General features: G+C 36.8%; 1 protein-coding gene across 2 annotated transcripts in view; it reads right to left on the reverse strand.

Moving 5' to 3' along the window:
• Positions 1 to 22,302, reverse strand: part of HSD17B4 (hydroxysteroid 17-beta dehydrogenase 4) — a 67,715-nt gene that overhangs the window by 22,008 nt on the left and 23,405 nt on the right. For both annotated transcript variants that reach the window (XM_057416672.1, XM_057416673.1), the window contains exons 12-18: positions 22,034 to 22,140; positions 21,137 to 21,370; positions 20,655 to 20,706; positions 19,378 to 19,449; positions 17,796 to 17,899; positions 14,016 to 14,081; positions 385 to 454 (exon numbers count right to left, since the gene is read on the reverse strand). In XM_057416672.1, the coding sequence (XP_057272655.1) occupies positions 385 to 454; positions 14,016 to 14,081; positions 17,796 to 17,899; positions 19,378 to 19,449; positions 20,655 to 20,706; positions 21,137 to 21,370; positions 22,034 to 22,140 (705 nt within the window). The remainder of the gene's footprint in view (positions 1 to 384; positions 455 to 14,015; positions 14,082 to 17,795; positions 17,900 to 19,377; positions 19,450 to 20,654; positions 20,707 to 21,136; positions 21,371 to 22,033; positions 22,141 to 22,302) is intronic.

Consider the following 22,302-nt stretch of genomic DNA (forward strand, 5'->3'; position numbering starts at 1 on the left):
AGAATTATCTACCAAAGACCTCATGCAATTCTTTCTGAAGCTTTTAATAGGCAATTATTTCTGCTTATAGGTATTTGAATATTTAAGAAATTAATTTCTTATGAAACAGAGACTGTAAAGATGGGAAAATGGCAACAAGAAAGGTCTAAAAGGAAAATGGGATAGGAGGCTGGTTTTCACTGTAGGTAATGCTTACAGTGAAGTGTCTGCCACACAGAACTCTGAAGACATCTAATGGTGACTCTAAGAATAGCTAAAAAAAAAACCACTTTTTTTCCAAGCTTGTTAAAAGTCATACAGATTAAGTGGGAAAAAAACCAAACTGTGAATACATTTACACCATACTTCATCCAAACATTAATACAGTGGTATCCCTCAGCTCACCTCCAAGAGCAGCAAAACTTGGATCAACATGTAAAGGATTCCAATCCCCACTCAGCCGATATAAGGCAGCCTGCAGAAACAGAGAAATCAAAAATGAGAGGCTAGCTGTGTTTGGCAGAAATAAGCAGGAGTCACTCAAAAAATGACAGATTAACAAACATCACAATTTACTAGCCCTTAGATAACTTACCCTAAACCAAAGCAGGTAAAATAGAAAAATGTTATTGTGTAGCCAAACTGCCAAAACTCCAGGGAAATGTGCCATGAACTGTGTGTGGACTTCGCACATAAGAAAATAATGCAGCTGCTTAGTGGGAGTTAAAAATCACCTACTCTGCTGGCATACAAATCCAGCTTCACTAAAATTTGGCAACAGCAAAGTACAGCATTTTCTAGAATTTGCCCGTAGATTCTTTAGCTTGAAAGGTAATTTAAAGGAGTCTTTTTCCATGACAGATCCATCCATGGCTTAAATAAAAAAAAACTTTTTTTTTTTAACAAACATGCAACCATCCTTTTTCAACATGTGATTCATCTTACAGAGATCAGAAATATCCTTATCCCTTTGCAGAGTAACATGATTGACTAATATACTTCTCTCTTAGCAGCTTCATTGGTAGCTGGTCCCAATATTACAAACAAACAAATAAAACGTCCAAGTAACAGGCCAAGCTTTCTAGAGAACTTTTGCTTCATGTTAAGTATTCTGTTTCACTAGTAAAAAGTAGAGAAATACAACCTCAGTGTCTTGTATGTACTGTCAATGTGAATAAATCTGAGAAATCATGAAGATTATGACTACTGTACTTCAGTTTTCTTTCTCTGTGTGACGTGAACATTTTCATTATCAAGTTACATTTGCTGTACAGTGGTCAACAGACCACTGGTGTGGCAAGCAATCCTGTGTTTGTCTTTCTGGACTAAAAGCTTATTCATCAGATTCCAGTGAAACCCAGTGAATAAATGATTGTAGAGTACTCTCTAGTGCGGCATTCCTAAAAGTACAGAGGAAATCAGTACACATTACTAACACTAGTGAAGATTTAAAGAATTTAGTATTTTTGCATGATGGCATATATAAATTGAATATGAATTTAACCAAAATGAACTTTTAAACCCTTAGTTTAATTGAGTACATTACTGGCCTTTGGAACCACTTATTACTAAACATTTTCTTCCAGGATTTCAGACTGGGATTGTAAATTATTTTTTATTCTTTGTGAATCACTTTTTCTTTCAAAAAGTAAGATGGCATCACTAGATCTGAAATTTCTAACTGTAATTCTACTTTCACCCAAAACTGCTGGGTTTTTTTTTGTAATTATCTTCCAATGGATCCTATACATTCTTAGGAAAATAGTAAAGTCTGGAAATTTTGTATTAATGTATGACTACAGTTCAGATGTGTCCAAGTCTGTTCCTCGAAATGGGACAAAATAGAGGGAAAATAATTGGCTGAAGTAACAGCTAACTTAAATCAATCTTACAACATCATCAAGAAGTAGAAATAGCTAAGGTATCTCACCTGGTGAGAACAACAAAGTCAAAATCTCCTGAAGGCAGTATCCTCCAGTGCTAGGACTCTACAGCTAGCAAACTACAAGTAAAATCAAGAACAAAAAAGCAAGCCAAACTGACTGGCAAACAATCCTGTGCCACAGAGGACATTCTATAAGGGGCACCCAGGTAGTGTGTGGTGAAACACAGTGCTGGTTGAGGGTGGCACAGGAAAGCAAACCGAGATAATGTAAGTATTTACACCCTTGTTACACCGCTAAGGCAGCCGGAGTGAAATGATGAGTGGGAAGAGACAGCTACCAGTATCAAAGTTATATGAAAGAGACTTTTAGTGAAGAACAGACCCTTAGTTCCTTAGGGAAAAAATAAAAAATAAGTAAACTGACAATTTAAAGAGTTGCTCTTGACAGAATTCTACAAAGTAGAGCCCATTACTGAAGCACTTCATCACTGAAGTTTTCTTCCAAGAGATTCTAAATTTTAACAGCAAATTACCTGTCTTGAGAACGAGAAAAATTGCCATATATGAAAAAAAGAATTAAATGACTTTTTAACCAAACCAAAATTCTTACGTCTTGCATTCATTCTTAATTTTAACTTTTACAAAAGCTGTCAGCAGGCTATTTTCACAAAGGAGCTGTTGCAATAACTTTTAATTCAAACTAAATATCATTTAGTTTGAATATCAAAGTTTATTTCTGTATATCAAAAAAAGGCAAATTTCTGTTTTAAGCTCAAATCTCAAATCTAGCTGTTGCTTTACTAACTAGCCACTTCCTTGGGAGACAATACTATCAAATGCTTTTCTAAATTACTGTAGTAAAAAATACTTCTGATTTATTGCTAATAAAATAAACACAGCATTTAGGAAATTATTAAGCTCAGATAACTAAATGTGATCAATGTATTTAACTAAATGTCTGACATTATGAAAATGGGAGACAGTACTTGTCTTTTTGTACTTTCAATACTTAAGAGTGGCACTGGTCACAGATAGAAAACACGGAGGCTAAACTGAATAAGCAGTTACACAGGACATTATTTCAGATTCAGTGCAGCCAAGTCAGGTCCCCCAACAAGATTCTTTTCATTTACCACAGCCTTTGGTATTATTTCATTATATACATTACATTTCACATGAGAACAGAACTGTTTCAAAGCCTCATTGGCTCTACTTTCTATATTCCTTGAATAATGACGTTTCCTGAAGTCCCAAGAGATAGCATTAAACAACAAAAAAAAAGGGGGTGCATCCTTAGAGGTTGACAAGAGTCAATTAATGTGAGATTGGCCTGGGTTCCGCAGTAGCAGTCATTTTTCCCTTTCTTAGTAGCTGATGCAGTTCTGTGTTTTTGACTTTCAGCCTGGGAACAATGATGATAACAGCGATGATTTTAGTTGTTGCTCAGTAACGTGTACTCTGACCAAGGACTTTCTGAGTCTCATGCTCTGCCAGGGATGAGGGGAAGCTGGGAGGAAGGAGAAACAGGACACTTGACCCAAACTAGCCAAAGGGGTATTCAATACCACAGCATGTCATGCCCAGTATATAAACCAGGGGGTAGTTACCCCAAAGGTGTAGATAGCTGCTCAGGTCTGGCTGGGTATGGGTCAGCAGGTGGTGAGCGGCTGCATTCTCTTATCTTTATTATTGGTTGTAGCAGTAGTGGTTCGTGTTATACCTTAGTTACTGGACTGCTCTTATCTCAACCTGTGGGAGTTACATTTTCTCCTCCCCATTCCTCTGGGAGTGGTGGGAGAAAGGAGCAGGGAGAATGAGTGAGCACCTGTGCATGTCTGAGTTACCAGCTGGGCTTAAACCATGACAGAGTTATTACATTGAAGTCAGTCATAATGTGGTTAGATTGTTTTCCAATTAATAACACAAACTGTCAAGTCTCATTTCCTAACAATTTAGGAATTCTGCCAGACCACAAAAGAAAAGGCAAGATCCAACCTGTCCATGCCAATTTTTCAGTCTTGCCTATGGACTGCAATAAAGGTCAGTAGTAAAGCTAACAAAATAGGAAGCCAACTATCCATATATTTCCCCTTCTAATGGGGGAAAAAAGAGCTCTTTTTCAGCTAAGCCCAAGAGCTTATCTTATCAAGTATTTGTATATATATATATATAAATAGGTGTGTCTATATGTATGTGTGTATACTTTACCCAATTTAAGGAAAAGCAAGCAGTCAAGCAATCTTGTGAAGAAACAATAGCCATAAATCTCATCTACACATTTCAATGAGCTCTGGTTTACATTAAGGACAATTAACGTATCCAGTTAAATTGGCAGTGCTGATGCTTCAAAGGCTCAAATATAGCACAGTACTTAAGTAATTCACTGTAGTTAAAATTAAGCAGCTACCCTTTGACTATCTGAAAACCCCATTTGTCATATCTTCTTTTTTAATCATTGATTTCTGTGAGGATAAGGAGACATATTAGGAAAAAGTAACTGGTAAAAAGCAACACATAGAAAGATACAAGGTTTTATCTGTTCCTCCAGATAAGCAACTATTTTTCTCAAAGATGACGTGGAAAATAAACAAAACAGGCAGTTTAAGTTGTTCATAAGGATTTTCGATGGCCTAAACACACTTTGTGGAAATCTGGATCACACATGATTCTATTTTTTAACAAGACTGTAATTAAAAATCGTAAGTGTATAGTTTCCTGAATTGCCTCAGGTTTGCAATAACAAAACCTTAGTGGTCTGGACTATACAAACACTACCTTTTTCCCTCCTTATCACTGACTCCCTCAAGAGGAAGAATTACTACAATGCTCAATTAAAATACCTTCACATACACAGCTATAAACAAGAATAGGTATAATAGATATAAAACAGGACTACATCTTTTCTCCTTCCATACCCCACATTATTCATGTCTTTACTGGTTATCCCTACCACATATTTTTTCAAATCAAAATCAACATTTATATTCTGGCACTGGCTTCACAGAACATTAGTCATTTTCAGCAGCAAGGCAAATGTACATATAGCCTTTCTTTTAACAGTGCCTCTCTTAACCACTTAGGTTTAGGGAACTTCAGGTGGAGTAACAATGTCTGTACCCTTTACTAAGACATGCACAGACAAGTAGGAAACAAACTCTTGGTAATGAAGAGTTAAACAAAATGAGTGCCAGACTAGTATTTTTTCATCTTTTACCACATTACCACACAAAATTCTAGTATAATCCAAGACTTCAACTATTTTTCAAAATTGCCATGATCAGAAAATTATATATTGATCTTCTCAACAGGAATAAATATGGAGGGGTAGGGGATTGTGTATAAGTGTTGAAATTAGCATCACGACACCTAACAAACTTTTCATTACTATTACAAATACTATACAATTTCAAGTGCTTTGAAAGCATCACCTCTGCACACTGAAATCTCTAGACAAATTGGGAAAACATTATAAATCCTTGCAATGGCCTCACATCCATTTGCTTTGCTTGTATCATCCTTTGTTGTTAAGCACTTTTTTTTCTGGCATGCTGCCTGTATCTGTGAACCTACTGCAGCACTTCCATCTTCTCTATCAGGAAATAAATTATCTATGCTACAGAAAAAAAAAACAAACAGAAAAAAAAAATCACCTGAGGCTCTCACTCAGTAAGCTCTCTTGTGCTGTTCTCTGAAGTTAATTTAAATTCACATGTTTTCAGGCAATGATGTACTACAGTCTTTACAGAGAAGGACATTAAAACCTCCCATTTGCCCTGTAACCATATTTTCCACACTCCAAATGTAGATGTTGTCATCACCTTCTCTCTCTTGACTATATTGCACTTACTCAAAAAACAATCTTAACACAAAACACTGACCTTCTTATAATATTTTTCTTCTAATCTGTTTAAAATAAGCATAAAATCTCTCCAGGGAAATAACCAATTGTTTTTCCCATATAATGTTAACATGTAGATATAACTTACTATATCTACACATACAGAATCCTAGAATCATCCAATAGTTAGGTTGAGAAAAACCTTTATGATCATCAAGTCCAACCATAAACCTAGCACTGCCAAATCCACTGCTAAACCACAGAATCACAGAATAGTCTGAGTTGGAAGGGATCTGCTAAGGTCATCTGGTCCAACTGCCTTGCTATGAGCAGGGACATTTCAACTGTAACAGGTTGCACAGAACCACATTCAGTTTGGCCTTGAATCCCCTAATGCAACATCTACATGTCTTTTAAATACCTTCAGAGATGACGACTCCACCACTTCCCTGACCAACCCGTTCGAATGCTTGACAACCCTTTTCATGAAGAGATTTTTCCTAAAATCCAATCTAAACCTGCCCGTTACAACTTGAGATCATTTCTTCTCATCCTATTACTTGTTACTTGGAGAAAGAGACCAACACTCACCTTACTTAAAACCTCCTCTCACATTGTTGTAAAGAGCCATAAAGTTTCTCCGGACTAAACACCTCCAGTTCCCTCAGCCGTTCCTCATCAGACTTGGGCTCCAGGCCCTTCTCCATCTTCACTACCCTTCTCTGGACCCACTCCAGCACCTCAATGTCTCTCTTGCAGTGAGGGGCACAGAACTGAATACAGGATTCTAGGTGTAGCCTCACCAGTTCCGAGTACAGGGGGATGATCACTGCCCTGGCCCTGCTGGCCACACTATTGCTGATAAGGGCCAGGATGCTGTTTGCCTTCTTGGCTGCCTGGGCACAAGTTCGCTCATGTTCAGCTCTGTCAATTGGCACCACCAGGTCCTTTTACACTGAGCAGCCTTCCAGACACTCTTCTCCAAGCCTGTACCGTTGCATAGGGTTGTTGTGGCCCAGGGGCAGGACCTTGCCCTTGCTGAACGTCACACCATTGGACATGGCCCATTGATCCAGCCTTTCTAGACCCCTCTGCAGAACCTTCCTATCCTCCAGGAGATCAACACTCCTGCCCAACTGGTGTCACATGAAATCGTATTGAGGGTGCACTCAATCCCCTCATCCAGACCGCTGATAAAGATACTAAACAGTACTAAGACCTGGGGAACATCACTTGTGATGGCTTGCCAACTGAAATTAACTCCATTCACCACCATTCTTTGGGTTCTGTCATCGACCCTGTGAACAGTACACCTATTATAGCTATGAGCAGGCAATTTCTCCAGGATAATGTTGTGTGAAAAATGGTATCAAAAGCTTTATGAAGTACAGGTATGCACTTTAGCAGGTCACCTGGTCATACCAGGAGACTGGGTTGGTTAAGCAGGACCTGCCTTTCATAAACCTGTGCTGACTGGGCCTGATCACTTGGTTGTGCTGCTTGATGGCACTCAAGATGATCTACTCCACAGCTTTCCCAAGCACCAAGGTCAGACTGACAGGCCTGTAGTTCCCCAGATTCCTCTTGTAGATGGGTATCACATTTGCTAACTTCCAGTCAACTGGGACCTCCCTGGTGAGAACTGCTGATAAATGATTGAGTGGCTCAGTGAGCACTTCAGCCAGCTCCCTCAGTATCCCAGGGTCGAACCTAGCCAGCCCCATAGACTTGTACATGTCTACGTGGTGTAGCAGGTCTCTGCATTTCCCTTGGATTATGGGGGCTTAATTCTACACCCCATCCATGTCTTCCAGAGAAGAACTGGTCTTACTATTAAAGACTGAGGCAAAGAAGCCATTAAGTTCCTCAGCCTTTTCCACCATGTTTCCCCTGCATCCAATAAAGTGTAGAGATTCACCTTAGGCCTCCTTCTATTGCTGCTGTATTTACAGAAACATCTTTTATTGTCTTTTACAGCAGTAGGCAGATTAAGTTCTAGTTGGGTTTTGGCCCTTTTAATTTTCTTTCTGTATAACCTCATGACACAGTTTAGTGGTGGATTTGGCACAGTAACAGTTGGACAATGATCTTAAAGATCTTTTCCAACCTCGCTAATTCTATCATTAAGCTTCAGACAATCAAAGCACGCCCTAACATACAGGGCTACCCCACCACCTCTCCTTCCTTGCCTATCTGTTTTGAAGAGTTTATAACCATCCACTGCAGCACTGTTAGTTGTGAGAGTCATCCCAGCATGTTTCTGTGATGGCAACTACATCATAGTTTTCCTGCTACACAGTGGCTTCCAGCTCCTCCTGTTTGGTGCCTATGCTGGGTGCATTTGTGTAGATGCACTTCAGCTGGCCTACTGATAACACAACTTTTTTTTGCAAGGGAAGCCCTGTTCCTACACGACCATTTTCAGGGGCTTCTGTGGTTTCTAACACATCAATAACTCTTGCATCTTGGCTGCTGCATGGATCTCCATCATCTACCTCCACTGAGATTGCAGACCAAAGGTCCTTGCTAGCACAATGTCCCTTAAACATCAGTGTGCTGCCCCTAGGCTTATCTCTAGAGAGGCTGGTTTTATTCCTTTTCCCCTTCAAATCTAGTTTAAAGCTTTTTTTAATGAGCCCTACCAACCCCTGTGTGAAGATCCTTCTCCTCCTTTCAAATAGGTGTACCATGTCTGTTGCAAGCAGTCCTAGTGTTGTGTAAAGCACTCCCTGATCAAAACCTCCAATATTCTGCTAATGACACCAGGCTCAAAGCCAGCTATTGATCTATTGGCTCTTGTTTCTTCCCTCATCATTGCCCATGTTCTTTAAAAAGAGACACAAATATTTACATAAGCTTAAAATGAAAACACAAATGAAACCTGTGTAGAATAAAAGATGAATTTCCATAGAGAAGTATCAACATCCCAACTAGACAGAAGCTTGTCTTATCACACCATCCTCAAAGCAGAGTACTGACAAACAGTACTGAACCCATTGACAACAGGCAGGAAACATTTCACAGTAGGTTTTAGTTTTATAATTCATTAGGTTATGAAATGTTTCTCATGCATCCCTTTCCTCCCACGATGTTGTGAGTTTTTATTCCAGAGTCCACTCTTTCACAACAAACTAAATTTGTGTATAATCGTCTTCACAGTTTTTTCCAGTTATATTAAGAACTGTAGCTTTAACTGAACTTGACACAGTGAAAAAATAAACTCAGGTAGGTAGAAGACAGCAGTATGAGTGAAAGGGCTGAAGGACTTGAGAATTACTCAGGAAGGTAAGGATGCCTCTGCAGTCTTAGTCACAGGATGCTGACGACAGGACTTGAAACATGGCAGGCGCCAATTATTTTCTCCTCGTTCAGAGAAAAGAACTGCATTTTAGGAAAACAAAAAACCCAAACCACTAAAAGGCAGCAGTTTCTTCACACCCTGTCAGTAGATCTTGATCTATACCTGGAACAGAAGGCTTTACATAGGATTGAAAATACACAGGCTATCTGATTTATCTAGGTGTGAATTTACTGAATCTCTATAAAAATATCTAAATGAGTAAAGAATCATCATATTCTCTAAACTGTTGTTTGTTTTGTGGTTTTTTTTTCATGCTGCTTACCCTATCACGTTCTCAAAATCAATATTGGATGCTATATGCCAATCCTTTAAACACTGTACAATTAAAACGTCTCAAGTATTTAGAAACTTCCTTACTTTACAGACTGGAAATTATAAGGCAGCAGAAATGGTCATAATTTTCAACAGCACAGACCAATTCTGGCTCTCCAATTTAACATTTGAAGGCTCAATTCTTCAAAGTGCATAACATTTTTGAAGTGCACTGTACAAATTTACAACAGAGCTCTTATGAATTTCAATTTCAGCCTGTGATGCTTACACACCCTCCTGCTAGTCTGACTCCCCAGTTTCACCTCCAAAATTCATTCACCTCATCCTCTCCTATCAGCCATCAAATAAGAAGCACTCACATCTGAGTACTTTGGGATACCTGGGTAACAGCTGCCTGCAGACCATAAGAATTTTATAGACAAAAACATATAGATAAAATCCATTGTCAAAGAACTCCTCCAAGCAGTCCCTAACCAGGAGATCATTTTCCTTCCACTACTGATTCCCAGAATAGAACTTCTTGCAAAAAAATAACATAGGAAAACTGACTTCCTACACTATCTCAGCTTATCCCTCTCTTTGCTTGTGGAAGGAGTTCTTGAAGGAGAAGGAACAAACATTTATGCCTGCATGACTGAAAACTATCATAAAGCATTGTATGCAAAGGGGATTAAACTACAAATAAATAAAGCTTTCTTTGGAATTTTTATCTTTTTAGAGATTTTGCAACATTTAAAACATTACTGTAGTTTACCAAATGAAAGCAACTTAAACATGACAGGATATCAGAAAGCTGCTTCTCCAATGGATCAGTTATGAGTCTGTTTCACCAGCTCTAACAAGGAATTTAAAATTCCTGAAAGCAAGGACAGCCAATTTTCCTGACCTTTAAAATGGCAGAGCAAAAAGTATCATATGCTTGAGATACCCAACTTGATGAAGAAGTAGCTCTGACAGAAATTCAAATGTGACAGCTCACATGACAGTGCTATGCAGAGACCTATAGGGGCACAGCTGAATGTACACAGCTGGTCCCAAAACATGGTAGGCTGAGACATCATGTTTTTCAAAATCTATCTAAAAGGTGTTTCTCCCTATTAATGTAACTAACAAATACACATAGTCAGAACTTAAAGCAGAATGACTTTTGAATGAAATATACAATAGTGTTGCAAGTAAATAGATTTTTTCAATTGGCAACCATTCCTTAAAATTATTAGACATGTTACTGAAATAAGCTGACATTAACAACCAACAAAACTTGGAAGTCCTGCAAATTCGGCTTTAATTTTACTGTATAGGCAAACTGGACAGACAGCTTGCAAGAGGGAAGAAACACAGAACAATAAAATTCTTGAAAAAAATCCATTTTATAGGCTACTGCTGTACTGATTATTTATTCCCACAACATTGTGTATTCTGAGTATTAACTGTGATATTTGAAGATAGAGAACAGTTCATTTCTTGGGAGGCAACCTGCACAGTACCAGGATGCTGTGAGATTTTCCACAAGCAAACAAAAGAAAAAAAAAAAACCACAAAACCAAGAAAAAACAACAGAAACCCCCTAGAACCTCAAGACTCCATGTTTGCTTCCTTCCTCAAAAGTGACTTGCCTCACTTGGACATCATCCACTTGAAGTACTCACTGCATCTTATTTTGTGTGTCATCAGAAAATTCATTTCCAAGAAATCAACACACATGGGAAGGGAGCATAAAGAAAAGTCTACAGAGATAAAACTCTTCAGAGATAAAACTCTCCAGAGATACATGCAATTTGCTGCTTGTGATTCTTAATTGCATTATGAACCATTCAGCAAAATCTGTTTGATTAACTTAAGGCTGTGGTTTGAAAACTAGCAGGACTAAAGTAGCCTGGTGAAACTAAAGCAGCCTGGTGATACTAAAGCACTGTAACTACATTAAACATTCCCTACAGGGCTGAAATTGAATGATGTATTTCTTGCTAAATGGCTAATAGTCAAACACCCCCTAAACTTCTTGATGTTTTGTCAAAAGGTCTATTTTACTAAAAAGATTTGCGGCAGTGTATCTAGTAAAGTACAGCTCAGGTTACAGAGAGAGAACAAGCTATAAAAATACCACAGCATAGGCACGTCTCTACAGGGCAAAATGGAAAAAATGTCAGCTAGTTCTTTGCGGAATATTAATGAACACAGAAGAAATATTTTATGTCCTTCTTCAGCAGGACACACATTTTAAGCCTTAAAGCCTTTTTAAAAGGTCAGATAACATCTAAATTTTTTTTAACCATTTTTCATCTTTAAGCAGCTTACACCGTGGTACTGCAACTCATTCATAAGCCCTGGTTAGTGTTTAGAAAACTTCTTAGGAATGGGCACAGATTTTAAAAGGATAAACATTTATTAAACTATCTGCTATTCATCTTTGACCACTAACCAAAAGGATTAGTTTTTTATGTAAGTGACTATTGTTCAGTCAATGATCACTGGCATAACATGATCATTTTTCATAGAATTGTAGGTGGCTGTACCCTCTATTCTGCTAAACACATGATTAAGGGCAAAAATGGTTATTAGCTCTCTGTTCCCAGTATCCTCTTCACTAAGAAGTGCTTCCTCCTGTCTGAATGCACATAAAAAACATTCTTTGTCTTGGAAAAAATTTAACCCAGTGTATATGAGTTAGAAGTAAATATAACTTTCAAGATAACCACAGTCATTGACTTCTGTAAAAGACAGGAGTCATCACTAAACATTTTTAAAATATGCATGATGTATACCCTAAGCATACCTTGCCTATCAGGTAGGTTACTACCTGATTATGCTATGACAAGTTATGGGGTAAAATGCTAATTATGAAGAGCAGTTTAACCACATAACTGCGGTAACATGAAAACTGAGTGGAGAATGTCACAACTGTCATTGGAAATTAACAGAGTAACTCAAAAGCCATCTGCAAATTGACTCTTTCAATCTGTCTCATACTCTACACTAATTCAACAGCTGAATGGCAACAGTCACTTCTGCCAGCATCTTTTCCATTTAAACACTTAAGAAAAAAAAAAAAAAAACAGATCAGAAACATCAATGTCATTTCTGTGCCAGCTTCCATTTTCAAAACGGATTTTAGGCAGTTATGTGACACACAAATGTAAAATCTAGGTAACATTTCTCCAAGCTGTCCTTCAGTTGAAAGTCTGTATTCCTGCCCGTAAAGTTCCCAAGTTCTACACATTCCCCCTCCTGTACACAGGCACCATCACTTAAGCTCAGATGTTACTAAATAATTTGGCAGATAAACCTTCTTGCGATTCTCAAATTTCGCTGGCTGTGGCTCCTGCAAGATCTAATTGGAGAAGAATTCTCCTGTCAGAGTAGATCTTAAAAACTGTGGTGGCTACTTTGTCACTTCCTTTATTTCCAAAAAATCAATTTTTGTAGTAGCAAAGTTTCCAAACTTCTGCATTATACAGCTACTACCATATTCTTTTGTCTCATGAACTTAGCACTTTATACACACTAACAATTCTAGACATAAGAGTTTAAGGCTTAGAAGCTAAGATTAGTGCATGAACAAGGGGATCAAAACCGGCATCAGAACATTGATGGATATGGAATCAATTCTGATATAATCACCCAGAGGAGAATCTGAACTAGGGTTCAAACACTGAAAGTAAATTAATAGGCCATTATAGTTGCTGTATCTTATCTAATAAAGAGCCAGTTGCTAGAGTGTACCTTCTTCTACATTTAAACACCCCCAGGAACAAAGCGCTCTTTCAATGTTCCCTTCTCTTTGCTCAACTTGTCACCTTTCAGTGAAGAATTCAACATCTCTACCTCCTAGACCTATGCTGTGAATTTTAGGAAGCAGCAAGTACATCAGTGATAGAAACCAAAATGCTGATCTGAGGTGTCTCTCCTGATTTAAGTGGGTAGGGTTAACTTGGACTTCAAGCATGTAAATCAGATGGATCAGACTTAAGTTTTACTCTGTATATAAACAGAGGCTAAGCAGACATCACAATGCCTACATTTCAGCTGATGCTCAACATTTTTACTGCATCTCCAAAAGCTACAGCCTCCTGACATAACTGAGTTGCTTTTGAAAATATTGCTGAGTGTCTTAATACTGGTAGCTCCAGACTTACTTGCCTGACACCTGCATATGTTTACCTTCAGAGGAAGTTATATATATTTCCTCGGGTTTTTGCCTATGATGCCTGTGAACCAGTGGGACTGTGGCCAGATGGACAGACATCTGTCAGTATTTCAGGTTTCCTGGACTACTACTACATTACAGAAATTTACCTTTTTCAAAACTGTGACTTTTAAGCACTTTAATGTTTTGTGTGTTTGCTTGCATCATTTGTTATAAGTTTTGTAGACTTTGAACCTCTTTTCTTAACCACAACAGAATATAAACGTTCATTTCCTCCTTCGATGTATAATTTTGCAATCGACAATTATAAAATTGCATAAGCCTTACAAAAAGAATGTTTTAGATGGTACACTGAACACACTGTCATAACTCAATACATAAATATATATGCACACATATATAGATATATACACCAAATACACATAAATACCTGAGGTATATAATAAAAATTTAACTATTAGTGAACATCATATAAGACTCTTCTGCCCAAACAAAACAAACATTTCCACACCAAGAGCATACAAAACTTTACCTGATCAGCTGTTGTTTCATCACAAATGACAGCATCAGGGGGTCTCTTGGGAGGATTCACTGTTACCTAAAGCAAAAGTAGTAGTAGTATTATTTCACTGAAAAAATCTTTTATCCATGCCCATAAAAGAATACGTCAGGTATGTATAAAAACAAACAGCACTTTAAAAGCTGCTAAGGTTCCTCCTATATTTTCTATATTTACAGAAAAAACAGAAAAAGATTATTAGGCCTGGAAAAGTCTTTTATCAAGGTTAGCTTTATAAAAATTAGCCAGATTTTATACTAAGATCTGGCTAACAGTTACATGTTGTAGCTGATTAGTTTGATTACATTTATCCCAAATGATTCATAAAAGCTTAAGCAAGAATTATTCACTCAGAAAAAATAACTGTCTCATAAAACATTAGTGTCTTGGAACACAAAGATTAAAATGAAGCTTTTAAAGTAATACTTTAAAAAATGCAATGGAGTACAAAATTATTTACTACCTCACTCATGGACTATATCACTTCTGGCCTTCAAGAGTTTCCAGTTCTTTCTCTGTTTTGCACATTTTTCTTTTGGTTTGGGTTCAGAATTCTTTTTTTTTTTTTTTTTTTGAGGGGGGGTTGTTGGTTGGGTTTTTTTGCATGCTGCATATTAAGCTCCACATTATTGTAAAAAAGCCATTCCTTTTGCCATCCACAGCCTCATCCTTCAGTTTTGAAGATACAAACTTTACCAACTGAATGAATCCTAGATCATGATAAACACTGTCATGGCCTAAACACAAAGAACACCATAACCAGTTAAAATCTATTAAAGTCGCTGAAAACTTTTTTCCCCTCTCCTTCCTGGGTTTCCAAAATAATTAAACAAACAAAAAGGCCAAAGAAAGAGCTGGCATAAGCTCTAAAACAGAAAGAAGAAACTTGACTCTCACTTGTAATAGTTCTACTTAATTTTAGTTTGCGTAAGCTCTTTACCAAACAAAAGAGACAACAAAAGAAACGGAGTGCTGTGTAATTTCACATCTAATAACAGCAAAAGCTCTTTCTTGTTTATTAACAGCAAGGCAAAGCCACCCCCTGAGCAGAAGACTTGGTAATATCCCTTCTACTTTTGTCACTTGAGAACCACAATGGACCTACACATTAATCAGTTTCATAACTACCTAACATGCTTTAAAAACAAGAACAGCTTGACAGTCTATTTCCAGTTGGTTAACAGAAATTCAAGCTGACCTACTGAGCCATGCAGATGTTAAAATTAATGAATAATTAAGGAAACCCTTCTGCCAGTAATGCATGAAAACCCCAATCAAAAGGAGAGACATACACAACGTGTTGCTCATCATAGAGCTCAATTTGGAAATTTGTTCTTAGCTTGCAGCTATAACGTGTCAAGTGACAAAAAGTCACATTATAAAATATGTCTGATTAGCTTGGGATTTCTCTGTGGCACAGAAGGATGTGAAAGTCTTATGATTGGAAAAGTCTGCAAAGATGAAGGAGGAAAATTTATTGTTTAAAATTGGCTTCTGGCATGCAGAGGCCTCTTGAATTTTTATGTCACTGTGTATGTATGTCTTAACTAGACTACATTTTGTTTTCTTCTATCACAGGAAGAACTGCTGCCTGAAACACGTATCTGTCATATTTTAAAATGTAAAACTATTGATATAGTATTCTCATAATTCACTAAACATAGTGAAGAAGTTGCACTTGACTAAAGTGCAGTGTTTAACTAAAAAAAGCCAAACACTACACTGGACTCAGCGATGCCACTGCTTTAGATTAGAAACATTTCCTGTGAACCATTGGTTTGGCCTTTTTTTACATGTACTATTGTAAAAGCTGACTACAGAAGAATTAAGGGTTCCGGCAAAGACCTTTATACACTGTCTGAAATAACATTCTGTGATTTTTTTATACTGCACAGAGGCTTTTCCCATTTCTGTTTGAAGCAGCATGCATTTCAAGATTTGATCTGTAAAGTTACACAGGGGAAAACTTCTATGTGACTGATAGAGATTTAAGTAAAAAAACTTGTAAGTTTATATCCAAAAATCCCATAAAAAATCCTACAGAACATTACCTACAGTATTACAGATATGCTACTTCACGTATCTGGACATACACTAGGTGTTCATGTGACACTGCCTGTCATTTGCTAACTTTCTCCCAAAATGTAGGACTTCTACTTCACTGGAAGTAAGAAGCCATAATGCTTCTTCTCTTTTCCTCGTTATGCTTTCCAAACCTCTTTCTTGCAAACGCACAGATTTATGAAGAGCTACACCTAGAGATCTCTCCTAGAAATTGCAAGTTCAAATCTAACATCACACATCTGAGTACTTCTCAGCTTTTTACTAAGCTAGTCTTTTTACTAGAACAAAAACCTGCAACATTAACATATTATTATAGTTATTGGCACAAACTTAACACATGAAAAACAAGGTACTAAACAAATATTCACATAAAATTATCGCTAGTATCAATTTATTTTTAAACATAAACAGACCCCCAATCCCTTAAACATAAGCAAAGAAAATGTCTGAGGTGGAGCAGCAGAACACATTATAATGCTAATCTGATGACACACATATTCTCAACTAAAGATGTAAGCACTGAGACAGAAACTGAAAAGTGATCATGTCAAAAGAGACAAGACAGGTTTAAATCAGGACTCTGCTGAGTGGCCATTCAACAACTCAGCAGTATGCCCCTGCACTAAGCACCGAAAATCTCAACCTGTTTGTCACTGTCCTTGCTGTCTATGATCAAACACGTCCAGCCAAAAAATCTGCTCCTCAAGCTATATATGAGAGTTAAAGCTTCCCAAATCTATTTGAGAAAACCGAGACTTATAAATAAAAGCCAATTCTCTGTTCTTGTTCTGATCTAAAAGGTCTCTAAAAATGTTTCACTTCAAAAGTAGAATGAGGAAATAAAATCTTTCCAAGAAATCAGGAACTTTGCTCATGAGCACATTAATGGGGAGCATGACTTGGAGTAGCTAACTAAATAAAAATCAAAACATGAAAAGTTTCATTTGTTTTCAAAGCTTGTATTTGGGTTTCATAAAACCAAGAGTCAGTAAGACTCTTGCCATAGTATCTTCCATCTGACATAAAGAAGTAGGATTTTAATGAATTTGGCACAGCCCAAAATACAACACGGAACAGATTTTACCTCTTCTATTAAATTAATTTGGTTAGACTATAGCCTGCTACACTGGTGGCTTCAAAAGACCCTTCTAAAAGATGTAATACAAATCCCCTAGAGAAGCACTCTGGCCACATCATAATGCGCTTTATATGAATTTTAATTTTATTTTAACTTCAGACATAATTTTCTGCTTCCAAGTCCACAGAATTTAGATTCTAAACATCTTCCAGAGAATCTCCTTTTCTGTTTTCCGTTAGGATATTCCTTATCTGTAATTTCAAGTATTTCAATGTAGGAATACCTCATCAGCTGCACATTTAGCAATTCATTCTTCTCCCCAGTTGTCAAAAGAAAGCCACTAGTTTCCCAGGCCCTTAACAGTACTTTTCACTCAGGGTCTTCAGTGAACAGAAGAATTTAAATTCCATTTGAGGTTGTAGATCCACACTGCCAGCTGATCCTTCCTAGCTGATATAGCAAGTGTTTTTTCTAGCGCTGACAGAAGTTTTTATGTGTGTGTGGGGATTTGATAGGTTGGTTTTTGTGGGTTTGAGTTGGTTTTGTTGTTGTTGTTGTTGTTGTTTTGGGGTGTTTGTTTTTTTCTTTTATACGAATATGCATGAATTTACCTTGGCCTTTTCTGATGTTCGTTTTCCACCAAAACCTCCAGCTCCAACAAAAAACAGAGAGAACTGATTATAACACACTAGGTCCTTTCCACAATAGGTATTCACTGAAAGATAACAAAAGAAGGAGGTCATGTATTACCTTCCATCTCCTTTTTTCATATAGCTAGCATGTGTTGTTACAAGAGAAAAGTTCAGCTTCAAACATAACAAAGCTTATTTTAACAACTAAAGGGACAATGCTTGCACTGTCATGTTTCCCTGTTGCAAGTCACTTCCTGACTACTGACAATTAATAATCTGTTGCAAATAACATTACCATGAATTTTATATATATGAAAGCATCAAAATTAAAAAATGAACTGTCGAAATGTTGATGACATTAAAGGTACTAAAAATACTTCACAACAGAGTGCTGAAGTTAGTATTTCAGCATCTCGCACTACATTAGAATTTAATTAAATATGATAGAACTGTGCCATATAGTACATCAGAAGTTATTAACAATCCCTAGCGTGTAAAGCACATAACCAATTCATACAAAAAATGGTACTAGTAACTTGTAGGAAAAAAGCTTCAGCGTAAGCTTCAGCTTAAGGTCACCTGTTCCTTCTCTTGAAGAACTTCTTACACTGAATCAAGGTTCAGATGTAATTCCTAGTTCATGCCTATTCCACTCCCTTACACCTTTAGACTGAAATTTACAGTACTGTTAATAACATTCATTTCCATCTCTGGAAGAAATTGAAAAACCACTAAGACTTTGCTCACAAAAAGAACTTTTGCGTGTTGCAGAAACAGACAGGCTTAATGTTAGCCCAGTATGGAAGCAAAACACAGATAGGGGAAACACAAGGACAGTGAATACCTTTTTGAAATTTCATCTGTACACTGAAGGAATAAAAGATCAACAGCGTTTATAGATTCACTGCCTATTAAACTACTCTTGCAGTCTAATTCCCTCAGGGACCCTAGAAGATACCAAAAATTCTGAAAACAACTTAATCAACTTCTGGAGGTAATCTGATCTCTTAACTTAGATACAAGAGGAATGAAATGGGGGGTTGTTTTGTTTTGTTTAGAAAAGAATAATGTAGGCTCAAAAAAAGAATGCAGGACATGCTCTTAAAGATGGCTGCTTTGCAGATGAGTCTAAACAATATACACCTATGACTAACTAGCCTTTGTAAAACCACCCCACAAAGCACACACACATGCATACACAATCCCTTGCTGAAGAGTGGCAGAATCTAAAAAGACTGCTTTCAGACAGGACTAAGTATTATTACTAAAGAATTCTGTTCAGATTGCATAGTGCACTACTCTGCCTACACAGGAAAGAAAACAAACTTTCTCTGATATTTTTTTTCCAAGTGTTCTTATTTCAGTACATTAACTGCCCAAGAACAATTACATTATACATTTACACAGCTATTGCTAATTAGCTAATTTCTCCACTCTCATCGAGATTTAATAAGCTAACAGTCCTCACTCTGGAAAGGTTGGCAATTATTGGTACAGCTAGTTAAAAACCGAGCCTGTCAAATTTTAATGCACTCTCCTCCAAAAATTACAAATTTCTTACCATCTATAAGTAAGACTGCTCCTGATCCTTTGTCAAGAATATCAGCAATGGTTGAAACTGAAGTTAGCTGCCCTGTAAAAAAAGAACATCATCTACATGTAAGGTTTTCCTCTGGGAATGAAGCCCACATATCACTCTTTATGTTTCCTTACTAAAATAATAGTCATAGTATTTGTGATTGTAATGATTATAATTAAAGTGCCTGAGAATCTTTGCAAATACTGGTTTGCAGATGTGAGGAATTTTATTTATTTAAGTTTGGGGAGGAAGGGTTAATAGAATCTTGCTACATTTTAGGTATTTAGAGCTGAACACAAATCATATTTCAGACTCAAATACATCTCTAACTTCGAATTTAGCTCAACTCACTTAAGGACTGTTCACAGATTTCAAGAGGGATGAGACAACTACAGTTCTACAGAAGAGAAGCTCAGCTCAGGGCACAGGCCTGCAGGTTTCTGAAGTTTGTGTCTAAAGAGGTTATTGCTCTACAGGGGCACGTAAGCATATAAGTTTACATAAGTAGCCTATGGAATAGAAAAAACAAAAGGCGTTATGAAGTCATGGCAATCTGTTAAGGATTATCAGACCTTTGTGAAGTTAACACAACTTGCACACATATTTTTGTTTCAACGAAAATTATGCCATTTAGCTGTAGTTGCAAGACTCTTTTCTCCCTTCTACAGTCTAGAAGAGTTAGTTTTTAAAACTACTAATGAAGAAAAATGGACACATGCATACATATCCTGTATGCATCTAAGGAGCACCTCTCAAGTGTTGCAAACTCAGAAAAAGAGCTTTCTGCTGCCCTAACTATTTTGAGAATTATGACAAATCTTCTCATCGAGATGTCCATTCCTCCTTTACATAATTCTTCTTATCCACTTATAGGCACACAGATGCAATCAATTTTTTTAGGTAAACATCCCAAAAGTTCTATGATACAACCTTATAGAAAGAATTATAGTTTTGCTAGTTAGTACCAAATTATATGGGTAATACACCAGCAATTAGTGTATTTGCTTATTATATCAAAGATCAAAGATTAAGCATGATTTTACAAATTATCATATAGAAAAGCAACACCTGATCACAAGAATGCAGTTTCAGAATTCCCTCTATAATGCAACAGGTTGCCTCTCTTTTCCCTCACCCCTTGTAAAAACAGTGTATAAAAAAATCCAGTTGGAAACAGAGCTTCCCTATTACCATTTATAGTATGGCTAGAGAAAAATTTGTCTTACTGGAAATCAAATCTGCAAAATAAAAGGACTAACCTGAGGTTGGCAAGGGTTTATAAAGTTCCAGATATTGCTCACCATGCAGCATCTATGTAAAAAAGGCAGTGCTATAATAACAAATCATTACATTCTATTGATTCCCCCATTGCAGTTGCAAGGAAATACAGTCATTTTAGAAAAAGTTCAGAACAAACAAAAAAAAATGCATGTTTTTTTGTTTTGTTTTTCCAATTTCACCTCCAACAGAAAATATTTTCAAAGAAAGTGTTAAACTTTCATGGTTTAATAAAAGCATAGCGAACATAAATTAACAAAAAATTGATCACTCATAACATCTTGGGAAGACACAGGTTATACAAGTAAGGAAATTAGTATTTTCTTATAACATAAGAATATAAAACACTGAATTTTTCTGATATACAATAAAGGGAATTTACTAATATTACAAACATACTAATTAAAATCACCTTATAGTTATCTCAAACACAAACAAAACTAGATACTTCACTCTTCCATACCTTAGCAACATCAATATTTAGTCCTGGAAGAGAAGGAATACCATCAAACATTGAAGTCTGAGCAGGAATTACTCCAAAGCTAGGTAAACAGCAGAACTCTTCACTTCCTTCAAAGAGAAATTTTAGATGATCTGGATCCTTAGTTGACATTCCCACACCAAGGGCATACAGAATAGGCTCTAAGTGAGTATATTTGTACACGTTGGTAGCCAATTCCCGGCCAACAATGCTTGTCTGGAAATTGAGTCAGGATAAAATAAAACTTCTTAATACTTAACACTGCACTTGCATTCTTTGTATAATTCTCATAGCAAACAAAATTCATATTTGAGCATTTTCTTTATAGTTACATGTAAACATAAAGTATGAGTAATAAAGGCATCATAAAATATTAATGTATTTGTTGCAGTACAAGCAAACTCAATGTAATTCATTATATCTTACTGCAAGCAATTTACTTCAGGAATAAGTAATATAACTTCACACATCTCCATTCCCAGCAATGCTTAACAACTTTTCTAAAACAAACCATGTAGTAAGATTGAAATGAGGACTTATATGTCTATAGAGAAGGAGCCAGAGCAAAGCCACATTGCCCAACAAGACCCATACCCTGCTCATTTTCTGAACAATACCCTAACTGAAAAGGCTTACAGAACTTACAAGCGCATGCATTCTACATTATTCAGTCTATTTAGCCTCAAGTTTTCCCATCATCAATAAGAAAAAATAAAGAGTGTAGTCAGAAATGCTTCTTATTCTGCTTCCTCACTCAGTTTAAAACTGAACTTTTCTTCTGCAGACAGCAAGCCAGAGTAGAAAGTTGATCAGAAACATAAGTGTCTTTGTTCAAGGCTTTCACCTAACTTTGACTGCACCTGGTACAGAGCTACTTACTGTGTCAACAGACGAAGAGACCACTGATCCAGAGCTTGTTGAATTCATAGTAACATTCCCTTGAGACTCTATCTGACTAAGAGCATCACTCAATACACTTATGGACTCTAGAGAAAGGAATTGAAAAAAATATCACTCACAAATAGCTGTAAATGAGACACTCCAGTTAGACACACAACAAACATGCCACAAAATGAGATACAGCCTGGTACTTCAGTAAATATACAGCTGCAAGTTGAGGATAATTCTGTATTTTATAGGCATCAATA

The sequence above is a fragment of the Pezoporus wallicus genome, unplaced genomic scaffold, assembly GCF_028554395.1.
Source record: "Pezoporus wallicus isolate ANWC-B61680 ecotype Strahan unplaced genomic scaffold, APGP_CSIRO_Pwel_v1 contig_3019, whole genome shotgun sequence".
In the NCBI taxonomy this organism is placed as follows: domain Eukaryota; kingdom Metazoa; phylum Chordata; class Aves; order Psittaciformes; family Psittacidae; genus Pezoporus; species Pezoporus wallicus.